Here is a 14482-nt window from a genome sequence, read left to right as displayed (position 1 = left end):
AGAAAATGACTTCAACCTGCTGCTTGAAGTGTACATTTATTTGTTCACTGGTGCAAGGAGAAAACTGAGCTATGTCAAATGAGATACATGCACATGTTCCTGGAAAGATCATTTAGAACCAGTCTCAAAGCAGACTAATTCAAAAATGCCCCTGCTACTTAGACCCACATGAAGATGTTACCAGCTTCATGAAATGTCATCAAATAATTGAGTTTTGCTGGTGGTGAAAGTGATTGCAGTTGCACTGGCTCCCTTGCTGAGAGCGGGAAAGGAAAGAGGGAGCAGTTTATTATAAATAACATTGGGAAGGGTACAATAGAAGTGGACATACAAAAGCCACAGCTATTGATTACAAATCTGACAAGGCTGCAGGCCATTCTCATTGCAGGCAGGGCACCTCAGGGCCCGGTAGGACTCCTTAAATCTGTTGGCCAGCATCGAGAACTTGCTGCCATGGCACAGAGAGCAGGTGGCACTGCCGGACCCTCGGCAGTGGAAACAGTTGTCCTCTGGAAGCTCCCCATCCTGCAAAAGACAGGTCAGGGTTTAGGCAGAGCAGCAGTTCAAGTTCATTATTCATGTGTAGGTCAGTATAGCACGGGGTCATAGCAAAGTGTAGGACAAAATTAGAGAAAAATGCTTCCCCCAAATGCCAGTGAGGGAATTGGCTGGGACACAAAATAATCACAGTTATTTTGAGAGGATTTCTCTGATAAACATCGCTAAGATTGCATCCCTCTGCCGACACATCTGGCATTCTGAGACTTCACATTCTTCATCACTCTTGTTAGCATTCAACATGTTATTTCTGTGAGTTCCATTAGGGCAAAGACTTTTATCTTCCTCATTGCCAAATACTATTAGTGAACTCTTGTAGCATCCTTGGTAGGTGCCAGGTTGTTCAAAGAGCTTCCAGGCATCAATCCATCTCATCCTCACAATTTCACAGTGAGGTGGTCTGAATACTATCACCCCTGTCTTACACGTAGGTAAATGAGGTACTGAGAAGCTAATTGCGGATGCTACACACACAGTATGGAAGATGAGGAGATAGATTCTGATCTTAGGAGATTGAGCACCAGCATTCATGCTCCTAATTCCTGCTCCCAATGCCCCTCCTCATAGTTGCCCTATACTATGCTCCAGAAAGATTGTGAGACTAAGAGACTATGTAGATAATGAATGAATAAATGCACAAATTAATAAATGAATGAAAGTATTTGCTTTCAAGACCTAGCTCTGAAATATGAAATATTTTATTCTCTTTGAGAACTGTAAAGTCCAGTGATCAAGAGCTCTGTACTCTGGAGCCAATGGACTAGGACTGCAGCTGATGTCTGAGGTAGGCTACACAACTTAAACAATCCCCTTAGCCTCTCCTAATCTGCATCTCTGCTTGTAAAACAGGAATGATAATGTTTACAGTTCTGAGTGGCTGGACTATTAAATTGGAGAAAATATATGTAAATGCAGTGTTCTGTGGATAGTCACATGTTCCCCACAAAATTCAGTTCCATTTTAAGCCTTGCCAATAAGTCTCTCGTCCTTGACTCTCACTCTTATAAAATGTCCCCGGCCTATTGTCTTCTTTTCCCTGAAGACATCTCAAGAAAACTGGCAATTTCAAACTCCTTATAAGCTGTGTCTCCCAAGAAACAAGGCTTACACCATATCAACACCAGGTGAGTGCAGTACCAAGTCCTGTCCATTTCATCTTCTAAGCATCTTCTCAAGTCCATCCTTCACCCATAGTCCTAGGCCAGATGCCCACCTACTCTGGCCATGAATTCAGGATGGGGCCTGGCCTGTTATGGGATCTTCTACCCATGGATGTGAGTCTTATGAAGTGGTCTATAATTGTGGTTGCTTCATAGGAAGTACTCAAGAAACCTTTCAATGAGCACTTGCCCTGTAGGTAAAACCTTAAGATGAAACCTAGTCTCCTTAGCTGATTTAATTTTTTGTCACTGTATCAGGTGCTTGTCTTTGGGTCTCTCTGTACTTGGTCTCCTGAAACCCTTTCCTAACCCCAGACCAGCAAACTCCTATCACTTCCCAGTGTTAGCTGTGCAGCTCTGCCTCCAGGAAGCCATGCCCCCCGTCAGGAGCCCATCTCCTCTCTACCCTATCAAACTCTCCTGAGGACTAGACAGATTGCTCCTTGGCTAGGACCTTTTCACTAATGTTTCCTGAACATCTAGCACTGTGCCTGCCACGATATTTGTCATTCACAACCATGTGCAGAGAACCACTTTTGTTCTTAAGTTCTAGGAGCAAGACAGCTGGTGTCCACTGCATAGCTCCACCCAACTAACACACCTTTGTTTTATAATCCAAGAATGAAAAAAAAAAGTGTCTGAAAAGGGAGGCATGAGTTTCAAAAATGGCTCCATCATGTTGCAAAATGCTTAGGAAGGTGTTACATTTAATTTATACTAGATTTAGGGGATGGAAGTGATCACTCATTTGGCAAGAAATTCATTATGTCTGTGTACTCATTTGTTAATTTTTTTATTGTTGCCACATTTAACATATTAACATTGACAATGCAGAAATTTCTTTTCTTTCCTTAAAGTATCCAAAATAAATGTATTTGCCAAAATATTCTTAAAGCAAATTGCTATGATACATTTTTCGCCAAATCTAGTATGTTTTATGTTTTTTGTTTGATTCCAGTGAGATGTTAATGATATAAATCAACATTGTTAAAGAAAATACAATAAACACTACTATAATGCTATACATGTGAGCCAAAAATTCATTTGCAGAAAATGCCAGGTCAGATATTGTGAAGTAATTTGGTGAGTCTTAATGTAGAGAACAAAAACACATTTTCAATCAAATAACATCTAATGTCACGTGGTTCTAGGGTATATTATTAGAGATTTCACTAGAATTTCCATTCTTGTCCTCTCATTCTCAAATCACTTACCCTCAACATGCTCTCATTAATCATTTCATTAACTGAACAAGTATTCAAAGAGACCTCTTCTGTACAAGCCTTAAAAAAAATATAAGCCTCTTTCTTCCATTCTCAGTGTTTTCTAAAATTCTCAGAAAACATTTAGTGGGAAGATATAGAATACAGCTACACAACAGAGCTTATGTAGCCATTCTGGAGACTGCAGGGATATAAATATGATCATGAGTCTGGCAAACAAACGGTTATAAAACCTCTGGCAAGTTACTGAACCCCTCTGAGCCTCAGATTACCCAGCCACAGACTAAGTAATAAGTGCCCCACAAGGCCCTTGTGAGAATACAATGGACATTGCACAAAATGCGCTTGTCGTAGTACCTAGCTGTTGTGAACCCTCAATACATGGCAGCTGTTGTTGTTGTTGTTATTATCATCATTATTATTATCTGAAAGCATAACGTGCTTTATTATCATAAAGCATAACAAAGGTCAGATGATTTATAGCCTCAAATCCATGGAGCACAAAGCCAGATATTTTTCCCCTTGCACATTTTACTGTGGCCCAATTCAATTATTCTTCTCCTTCTCCTTGTAGTTGATGTAGAGGTTCAAGCGTGGCCTGGCTTTCGGCCTTGCCCTGCTCTTTCATCAGGCTCTCGCCGTGTCTGGGTTCCGTAGAACAGAACAAAGAATCTCTCTGTCAGAAGGGGCTCCTTGATGTTCTTTGACCCTCTCTTTTGGAATAAAACTTGTCTGGGCGTTTATTGCATGAGGGATTGGACAAACAAATAGCAATTTAAAACAGAGTTTAAAGGACAGACAAGTGAAGTATAACCTTTCTCGGAAACCTTCTGCCTCATAGCTCTGTCCTAGTTTACAGCACTACAGCTAAAAACACGGATCCCTCTAAATTGAATTTAAAAGTAATTGTCCTATCAGTCCTGCTGTTGCTTTTTCATTCAGGTCTGCAGTGTGACCTGCATTTCACCACTTCTGGCCCTCTTCTGAAAATGTGTGCTCCTACGTGTTACAATATGGTAGGAGAAACAGTGCAATTAAAGAATTTTAGGAAGGGAAAATAATACTTCGGATTGCAACATTCATGTACCTGCTGCTATGCTAGATTCTTAATATTCTGCATAGAAGGCAATAGAAAATAACAATAGAATACTTCCTACTAGCTGGTACTTTGGTCTCAAATACGAATATTCTTCCCACAAACATTTAACATATGCTGAGCTCTGTTTTTCTTGGCACTACAGTGCTGCATCCTATATAAACATGGCCTCTGCCCTGATAGAGACCAAATTCTAGCAGGTGAGATCAAACATTAATGAAAAAAACCACACAGATGAAAAAGATAACACCTGTGAGGAGAGAGGCAGAGTCCCCTGACCAGCCCAGGCTAGAAGATTTTATCCTCATACAAGCCAAGGAAGACCCTTCTGAGGAGGTGAGGCACCCACTTGACATCCAGTGCAGAAGGCAAGAGAATCTGGCATAGAACCTAGGGAAACTGCCAGGCAGAGAGGATTTGCCTTTCATAGGAAAAAGCAAAGAACATATGAGGGATTGAAAGATGGACAGTGTGTCTGGGGAAGAGAGCAGGAGATCTGTGCGAGAGACAAGGCTGGAGAAGCCAGCAGAGCTTTCTAGAACAAACAAGGACTTCTGGTTTTATCCTGTGGCAATTAAGCTTAATTGGCAACTTGATTGGCTCCGGAGTGGCCTAGGAGATTAGTTAAGTGCCCTTCTGGGTGTGTCTAGGTGGGTTATAGAGGTGTGACCTTGTATGTAGAGTTATATATATAGCTCCTTGGCCCCTTCCTCTCTGGCACTATTCGCCTGCTGTGCTTCCTGACCACCATAAACTAAATGGCTTTGATCTATTGTACCATTCTGCCATGATATTCCTGCCTTATAGCCAAATGACCATGGACTGTATCTCTTAGAAATATAAATAAATCTCTCCTCCTTTAAGTAGTGTGTGTTAGATGTTTTATCCAGTGACAAAAGAAATGTACAATAAATAAGAGGACATTAAAAGCTTTGAGGGGTGAGAGGTATAAGAAGAGGGTAATGGGGGCCGGGGATTTAGCTCAGTGGTTCTGGCACCTGCCTCGCAACCTCAAGGACCCAAGTTCGATCCCTGGAACCAAAAAAAAAAAAAAAAAAGAGAAGGGGGTGATGGAATCAGACTCTCATGTCAAAACCATTTTATTGAGAATAATATCAAGTTGGAAAGAAATATGAACAGATGTGAACAGCACTTTAGGCATCTTTGGCTGGAGCCCAGGTGGCTTGTGCTGTGGTACAGGGGGGGTGAGAAGCAAAGACGAGGAGAAAATGGATTCTAGAGGGGTTGTAGAGAGGTCAGTAGATTTGCAAAGTAAGAGAAATGAGGTAATAGGGAGTCTTTGGAATCGTGGTCTAACGCCATCAGTCAAAACCCAACCACAACCTCATAACCTCCCCAGAGTTAGGGTGATCACTCAGATTCCGGAAAGCCCCTTGCCAATTTTCCATACCAACCCACAAAGATGAGGTTGCGTCCCACAGTATGCTCCAAATCCCAATAGATTGAATCTAAGAGAAAGCAAATTCTTTTCTCCTGCTCCCCAAGCTTTTACCCTTTTAGGCTAAATTCATGAACATTGTCTCCCCACCCCAAGCCACATTGCAGATGAATGAATTCCAGCCCTCTTTCCCCTCGTCCTCCGAATGTGCCTAAGCAATGGTTTCTGAGGTGGCATGGGCTATATAGCTTTTTATATTTACTTTATCTAAAAATAGGCAAGAAGCTCTACTAATGTTATTAAATAAATTTGTATACCAATTTTTAATGAACCAGTTAATGCTAACAGATTCACCCAGTCAGACAGTCACAGGACCCTGGAGAACACATTCAGTGTTGTGGTTAGTATCGTCAAGATCATTTCTTCACTTTCAGTGTATTGCAACACACTGCAGTTTACTCATGCCTAGACACATGCACCTATGAATGATAGTGCTTATTTTTAACTAAATAATCTGCAAAATGGGCATGTAGTTTCCGCAGTGTCCTCAAGGACAATAATAGAAGCACAAGTGAACCAACAAGGACAAGACAGAACTGATTTTTTTTCCATCTCTAGCACTAGCAGTTCATAAGCCACATTGTACAGTGAAAGCAAGAAAGCGGTCAACCCCCCCAAAAAAGATTATGAATATTTGAAATATATATTTAAACAACTATTGCTAATGATGTACCAGTAAAATATAATAGGCATTAAAATACCTTTACCGCTTTAGCATTCAAACATCTTAAGTATCTTGCTTGAGTAGTTTGTAACCAAAACAATTTGGAGACCATAGTTGTAGAGCTTTTCCCCACCTGAGTGGGGCAGGCTGTGCCAGACGCACCTGTGTGTACTGATTATGGGGGAAGGTGCCTTCTACCTCTTCCAGAGGCCCAGCATTCTGGTCCCTGTCTCCGTAGCTTTCTTCCTTGCTCATCAGACACTCTTCTTCTGCCTCCCCTTCCTTCTGGAGAATTTTCCTCATGAAGTCCCTTTTGTCCATTGGGGTTCGAATGATTTTCAGGTTATTTGTGTAGATGATTATCTTTCCAAAATCTATAATAGGTAGGGGCTAGAGAAATGGAGAATGAGCATGATACCTTTACCACCAATCACCGTAGACAGGGTTGCAGGACCTGTCCACATCCCAGGAAATAGGAGAGAAGGGGTTACTACCAGCCAGTACTTTCAATCCTATCAGATCTCAGTGCTATAGTTCATTAGTGGCTCATTTATTCTTTCTTAAAGCCATGAAAACCAGCTTCCTGCTTTTCTTTCATGGTAACAATTAAATCTTAACTACGCAGAGTGTAAGATCCTACAGGTCAAGTTCTAGAGTAGCCACATACCACAACCTCAAGGCAGGGCTAGGCACAATGAGAGCTCAATAAATGCAAAGAAACACTTTATTTTATAAAAACATCTCTTACATTTTTCCTATACATACATAATATTAGCAGGCACCATTTGTGGAGTACTATTTTTGCATCAGACATCATGCTAAGAATTTTACCAGCATTGCATCCTTGCTAATCCCTCTCAAATTCCCTATGAAATAGATGCTATGATTTCTACATTGTACAGGTGACAATATTGAGTTAGTAGGGTTAAGCACCTCACCAAAGTGACAAAGTTAGTCAGGTACTTAACCAAATTCAAACCAAATTCATACATAATTCATATTCTTAATACCGATAATATATACTCTTCCCCAAATATAGGATCGATGCACATACTCTGTTGTAACCTATTTTGTCATTATCTATATAATATAAAAATATTTTATGCCAGTAAATACATCCTAAAGCATTAATAGCTCATGTTTCCTTATATGGATTTATTTTGTGTTAGCTTTTTTTTTTTTTTTTTTTTTGGCTTGGGAACAAATTTTAGCAATACTGCAATACAATACAAAACCTAGGGATGCATTTGCCCATCAGTTGGAGACTGGATAAAGATGTGGTTTTTCTATAAAATAGAATACTACTCAGCCATAAAGAATGAGAAATTAGACTCATTCAAAGGAAAATGAATACATACTGAGAATATACTCCTAAGTGAAATAAATAAGTCAGACGTATAAATATCAAATAGTTTCTCTGGTGTGAAAAACTATAATGGTACATAAGATCTTAATGATATAATTGACAATGTGAAGTAGGAAAAAAAGGGCTAGAGATGTACGGGAAGTGGGAAGGGTAGGGGAAAGGTAATAGGGGGAAAGAAAAAAAAGCATAAGAAAATGAAAAAACAGAAATAAAGTATTTATAAATAGGGAAGGGGGGGTGAAGGGAGGGCAGGGATAAGGGGAAAAAATGAGAACCAAGACCTGTCATGTAAAGGTACAAGGTCCCAATGATGAATGTAACTGTACTGTATACCTAAAATGTACCAATAAACTCAATGAGGAAAAAAAAACAAGGATGGGGGTAGAGATTAGTTATAAGCACTTGCCTCGCACACACAAGACTCTGGGTTCAATCCTAAACTGTAGCAACCTGGAGAACTAAAGTATTTTGGAATTACTTGATCAAGAATACATATTTCTAACCAGAATTAAGAGAGTATGGAGAAAATCAGTATTGGATCCCAATTCTATTGTCCATCTGTGGGACAGTTGTGTACCTGCGGGAGAGTTGTGTACCTCTCAGAATGCCAGTTTGCTCATCTGCGAATGGGCTGACATGTAGCTGGTAAACACTGCTACAAACAAGCTAGTCATTAAAATACAGAAATGATTCTACGCTGGTGGTAAATTGGAACTATCTTGAGATTCCTAGGTGCCCTTCTATTACCTAGACTCCCTTCAGGGGGCCTCTAACATTCCAAAACCCAGTGGATAAGAGTCAATAGGTAGGACCTTAATTTCCAGGACCCTGCCCAACTCTCTGCTAGCTTCTGAGCTGATTGAGGAATGATCCTGTTATGAAATATTCTTATTCTAACCCTGAGGCTAATGATATCGGCTTCTGGGAGGTGGGAGGTGCTGAGAAAAGCATATAAAACGGGTTTGCCAAAAACTGGAGAAAATGCAAAGGTGTGCATTGTGACACTTGTTATTATTAAAAACTCTTTTCAGCACTACATGCACATTCACACTATATAACTAAATACCTCAGCATGAAATATTTTGCCTTGTGTATAGAACTGCATAAAACAAATCTATTTAGATCCTACAGTTAAGCAGTCTTGTATTTAAAGCCTCCATGTATCAGTCAAATGTGAATTGAGCAAGACTTCAATATTCAGGTTTCCTTCCTTGAAACAGTCATGAAGTTTTCAACAACTATTAAGCCACAAGCCTCCTATCTGGCCCTGTTTTCTCTCCCTCTCCTCAACAGATCATGTAGCAGCTTCCTTTTCCTATTATTTTATGCACACTGGATTCCTATTTCACATTCTGTACTATCAGTTTCTAAACACCAGGAGATAAGGATGGTGGTACTTTTGGAAGGTTCCATTTCTACTTCCACTAATAGCCAAAGAGATTCAGTTACCAGGAAGCTTTCTCACATCCACAGAAATTTTTCTTTTCTTTTCCTTTTTTTTTTCTATTCTTTTCTTTTCCTTTTCCCCTCCTCTTTTTTAAAGGCAAAACTCTCAATTCGCCAAGAGAATCTAAGACCCCCTGCTCCAGCCCCCTGCCTCTAAGCTGCCAATATCTGAGGCACCCAGGATAATCAATATTTTTTAATGTACTCCAAAGAGAGAGAGCCCCAAATAACCCTGATGGTTTAAGTTTTACCCATCTTGACAGCCAAATTATGCCTTGCGTCTTACGAAACTCTCTGGATGTAATTAAAGTCCACATTATCGGGTTACATCCAATTACCCATGAGGAACATCGATTCTTGCATTATAGAGGACCAGGATGGAGCCAGGAATTGTTCAGTCCCTTCCATTGTGTCCACAGTGGTAACCTGTGATGATTGAGCATTTGTGAATACTCCTGTGTCAGTGGCAACATGCCTATAGATTGTTATTCCAGCGCCATTAAACCTTTCCATTGCTGTTTTCAAGTGCACTGACCTTTTATTGGGTACTAGAAATTTAATGGGACTTGAAGACAAACCTATTCTAAATTTTATTCAGATTTTGACACTGATAGATTATGCAAGTTGTTAACCACTATAAACTTGTTTTAGAACTCTTTCCACAAAATAGAGAAGTATAGTAAAGATAGAATTACGCAATATGTCTAACGTGAGTATTCAGTAAATGTACCTCCCTTCCTTTCCTATTTTTAAACCTTATAAATTTCAGTCAGTTTTAATGCCTTAAAATATTGATTACTTAAAACTACTTTTTCTACTTAACACAGATGATTTTTTAAGTCAACATTTCTTTGATAAGCGCCTTCTCAGTATCACAATGGTAGGTAACAGTTACTAAGCACATACAAGGTGCCAGGCACCATGCTAAGTATGTACTGATTAATATCTGTTTTTGGTCACCATAAGTAACTCTTAAGAGGTACTTCCATTACTTTCATATCATGGACAAGAACAGTGAAGCTGAGCAAAGTTAAAACATATGCCCAAGTTCACGCAGTGAGTAGGTAGAGCTGGGTAGAGCAAGGCTAAGTTTGACTGATATCACAGCCCTTGCTTTACTACGATGATTATAGTAAAATATATGGAACATTAAATTTACCATTTCAACCATTTCTAAGTGTAGCATTTATTAGCATTAAGTACATTCAAATTATTGTGTATGGGCCAGGGATTTAGCTCAGTTGTTCCTCTGCCTGCCTCACAAGTGCAAGGACCCGAGTTCAATTCCTGTTACCAAAAAAAAAAAGGGATTGTGCAGCCATCACCACCATCTGTTATTTCCAGAACTTTTTATTCTTCTCAAACTGAAACCTTCAATCCAATAAACAATAATTCCTTCTCCCCCAGCACTGACAACCACCGTTCTAATTTATGTCTCTATGAATTTGACTATTCTAGGAACATCATGTAAAAGGAATCATACTGTATTTGTTTTATGTGACTTGCTTAATTTTGCTTGCTTAATATTTTCAAGATTTATCCATGTTGCAGTGTATCAAGCTTTCCTCTCTTTTTTTGTTCATTGAGTTTATTGGTCCATTTTAGGTCTACATTATGATCACATTCAGAACTGAATTTGTAATTGTACATGCTATATATCGGTTCTTGTCTTTCCCCACTCCCATCCTTCCCTTCCAGCCCTCTACCCATTCCGATTTACAAAAGCTTTCCATTATATGTATGTGCTACATTGAGGTCATCCATTCCTCAGACAGGGTACACTTAGGCAGCTTCCAGTGTTAGGCAATCGCGAATTGCCAAGAACATTTGTGTACAAATATAGGTGATCGTGTTCAGACACGTTCCTGTGAATCACTGCGCTTGGCTGCTGCTCATTGTGGTCTCACAGCTGGTATTTACTAGAGATTATTTCACAATAGGGTCTGCTATTTAAAACTTGTGACATGCAAGGTTTCGTTTCCTTCTTTCTCATGTCACACTACCGAACTCAGTTTGCAAAACTACATGAGTCCATCAGGACCTTCCTCATCCCAGAGCCTGGCTAAGATTGGGATATGACGCTTGATGAGGGAACAGAGAAAATAAGAATACTGAGAACAAGCAGGAATCAAATCTTCAAGATGGTCTCTTGAGTTCCGCATTTTATACAACTGTGCCATGCTACATGAAGACTCGCTTATCTGGTTTTGCGAGTCCACGTGACATCATACATTTACATAAATGCCAAGTTTGGCAAATGACTTATGAAGCAACCCAAAATTATCTACCATAGCCTTGTAGAAGGTTTAAATGAAGCATGAATTTGTACATTCTAAATGTGCCAGTAAGATAGATATAGGTTGAAAGGAATACTGTAGGTATAATACACAGCTGAGTATGTACAGCATAGTAAGTACTCAATGGGTGGTCGTTATTATCATTATTATTATGAGTGATCTTGTTCTTTAAAGAGGAATGTGTCACAGAACAAACAGGATGATGAATGAGAAGATCTAGATTCTCATTCTGACTCTCCGCCTAAGAATCCTGTGATATCGGGCAGGTCCTTTATCAACTTGGCACTCAGTTTTTCTGATTTGAAAAATGAGAATGACTACATTTTTACTCTCTTCACAAGATTGTGATGAAGACCCAGTAAGATAAATGGAGATAATGTATGATAGCCTTTTGTAGTGCATAGGTTATTATAATAACATGAGGAATCGTCCATCCCAGTTCCCTCTAATATCAAAAAGAAACCTGATATTATCTTTAGTCATTGTGGACATGTCTATAAGTATATTTTTACCAATGCCAGTAAATCCAATACATTTATCTGCAACAGGCACATTACCTATTCCCTCGGGAAACTAAATAAAAATGATTAGAGAGTAATGATCTGAATTTCACACATTAAAGATGAGAACATCTCCTGGTGTGCTATTCACTAATAACCTGGATACATTATATAATTATAAATAATCTTTAAAAGAAAAAAGGCATTGATGGTCCCACTTTGCGTAAGCAAATGTACATCACCTGTAAATTTCAGAAACCAGTAGGTATTTTCCAGGTTCTTGGAGCCTAAGAGAAAATCATGTGTGGACTTTTGGTTACCCGTGGTACAGGGGAAGATAACTGAAATTCACAGACAAAACATATACTCCATTGAACTACTCTTCAGAGGAGATAACATCTCCTCTGGTTGATTTGCTTTTCACTATCTCTTCCCAGCATTCCAACCAATAAGTAATGCAAAGGGCAAAAAATAAACAGGCAAATGTTTTTAAAAGTTGGCCGTAGGAAGGCAATAGAGAAAAAAACAAGACATGTATAAACCCCAAGCTGAGTAATTGGCTGGAGTAAAATGGTCTCCTTCAAACACCCAACTCTTTCAGGAATAAAATGACCTACTGCTGCATAATTTTCTAGAACAGCACTCTAGCAACCTGCAGTGAAAACCACTGCACCTCTATTTAATTTACACATGGAGAATATACAGCCAAAGCCCCAATTACAATATATTACTCTGGATGGAATTTGAACACTATTTATGCTCATTGCACTTTCTAATGAGCAGGCGACAGCATGTTATTTTTGTCCCAGAAATATTATTCTAATAACAGCTTCCCATTTGGTACACCTATAACTCTTGCTAGTAGCTGAGCATAAGTAAGAAACATATTTGAAGTATTTAGGTATTTCTCTAAACATTTTTAGGAAGTCCTACTCTTAAAGCTTATCACCACACACAATACCAACCTTATGGTCATTCCCCTTGTAATCATTGAACAGAGGCTGGCTGCCGGCCAAGGTGTAAGCACTGCCTTCTCTGAACACACTGATCCTCTGTGCAGTCAGCCTAGGGGCATACAGTGGGGACTTGGGGGGTTCCCCAGACCCGTAGACACCATCCATGGGCTCAAGAGCCTCCTGGAGAAAACTATGAGGGTATTCCTCCTTTGGTGACTCTAATTCCTGCCCATCCTCAAAGACCTGCTTCAGCACTCGGCCACTGTAGGAGGAGGAGATTTTAAATCGTACTTTCCGGGTTTTTCCATTGCTCTTCTGATCCAGCTTCTTTTCAGGGTCATCCATTAGGAGGAACTTTACCCTGTGGTTTCCAGGTTTACCGTGTAGCCAGTGAAACTTAGGGCTCTGAGAAAAAGGCATTTTATGCTTTCTCCTCCCACATATGATTAATTCAAGTCGGTGCGGGGATGTGCTCAGTTTACAGCAACTGACACTCATACATTAAATATTGATAGCCCCTCATGAAAGGCAGGTAGACATGGGTTTATGGAGTGGATGGAACATAAGATGAAACTGGCTCCCCTCTTAATCTCAAGCTCACCATAACTTCCCCCAATCCTGATTTTCCTTAACACAAGAATAAATAAGTTTATTAGATCAATCAAGTACTGGTTCAATAAGAATCAGGCACTTAATATGTTAACAATTTTTAACTATAATCTAGTGAACATTTAGATAATCACCAGAGATTATTACATGCATTATCTTACTTTGTCCTCACAATAACCCTACAAAGAATGTATTAGGTCTGTTTTATGAAGGGAAAAGTGAATCTTGGAGTTGTTTCTTCATCTACCTCCCCTATTACAGCTAAGAAAGTGGCAGAAAAGAAGCTTAAACTCAAACTGGACTCCAAAAATTATGATCAATCCACAAAGCTGAAAATTTTCAAATTGTGTCTCATGGGGGCCTAGATACAGTGGAGGTTCTTGGGAATTTCTGCTTAGAAGGGAGGAGGCCAAATATCTTAGATTCTGAGTCTTCTACCCCTGCATTATCCAGAACATCTCAACTTTATATGTAATTTTTATTAACATTTCATTTGCAAGTTCAACATTAGTCCCCAGTGCCTGTCGGACCCGGTAAATGCCAACACTGTGATGGTAAATGGATAAATATCAGAGATTCATGGGCTGTGGGTCCTGAGAAGAATCCCACAATCCAGTTTAGAAAAAAACCTAACATAGATGAAATAATAATTTTATGCTTGGAGAGCAAAGTGTCCAATGCTGAATCCCAGAATGTTTATCTGGAAAGGATGGAAAAAGACTGTTGGTAAAGAAAAGGGCACTCAGCTTGCATCTAAAAGGGTGGGTTGGATCGGAAAAGCCTGAATGGGAGGGTCTTTGCTAATGCCCTTGCCACTCGCTTAACTGCCCAAACTGACCATTCTCCTACAGCTACCCCCATGGGTTCTGCCTCCACTGGCTGCTTCATCCACCCCACACTCCGGCCCTAGAAAGCCTCATCACCCCGTCTTCAAAGTTGCAGTGGCCTTCTAATGACTCCCCTACCCATTCCCAATTACATTTCTTACGCTGATGCAAAAGTAAGGTTTCCCAGAAAGTCTAGAAATGTCAAACCCAGTTTATAAATCTTGTCCAGAGAGCCACTGCATAGCAAGTTCTAACTCTGGCATGTGACAAGATAAGGTTCCTCATAACCTAGCCTCATCTTTCTTTCCTTCCAGCCTCATC

At 39.7% G+C, this 14482-nt stretch overlaps 1 protein-coding gene across 1 annotated transcript; it reads right to left on the bottom strand.

The window, feature by feature from the left end:
• Positions 1-228: 228 nt before the first annotated feature.
• Positions 229-13070, bottom strand: Grxcr2 (glutaredoxin and cysteine rich domain containing 2). The gene is made up of 3 exons (XM_010627042.1): positions 12735-13070; positions 6323-6550; positions 229-525 (listed from the first exon to the last, which is right to left on the bottom strand). Exons 1-3 carry the CDS (start codon positions 13068-13070, stop codon positions 343-345), a joined length of 747 nt encoding a protein of 248 aa, XP_010625344.1. The 3' UTR covers positions 229-342.
• Positions 13071-14482: the final 1412 nt, after the last annotated feature.

The sequence above is a fragment of the Fukomys damarensis genome, unplaced genomic scaffold, assembly GCF_012274545.1.
Source record: "Fukomys damarensis isolate Sample0158 unplaced genomic scaffold, DMR_v1.0_HiC HiC_scaffold_3, whole genome shotgun sequence".
NCBI lineage: Eukaryota > Metazoa > Chordata > Mammalia > Rodentia > Bathyergidae > Fukomys > Fukomys damarensis.
This window is presented reverse-complemented; position numbering and strand designations above follow the sequence as displayed.

Coding starts and splice junctions, on each gene's coding strand:
- Grxcr2 (XM_010627042.1), bottom strand. CDS start 13,070: ATGGATGACCCTGAAAAGAAGCTGGATCAGAAGAGCAATGGAAAAACC. Junction 6,551..12,734: donor ACAAGGGGAATGACCATAAG/GTTGGTATTGTG, acceptor CCATTTCTCTAG/CCCCTACCTATTATAGATTT. Junction 526..6,322: donor CCCATAATCAGTACACACAG/GTGCGTCTGGCA, acceptor TGTCTTTTGCAG/GATGGGGAGCTTCCAGAGGA.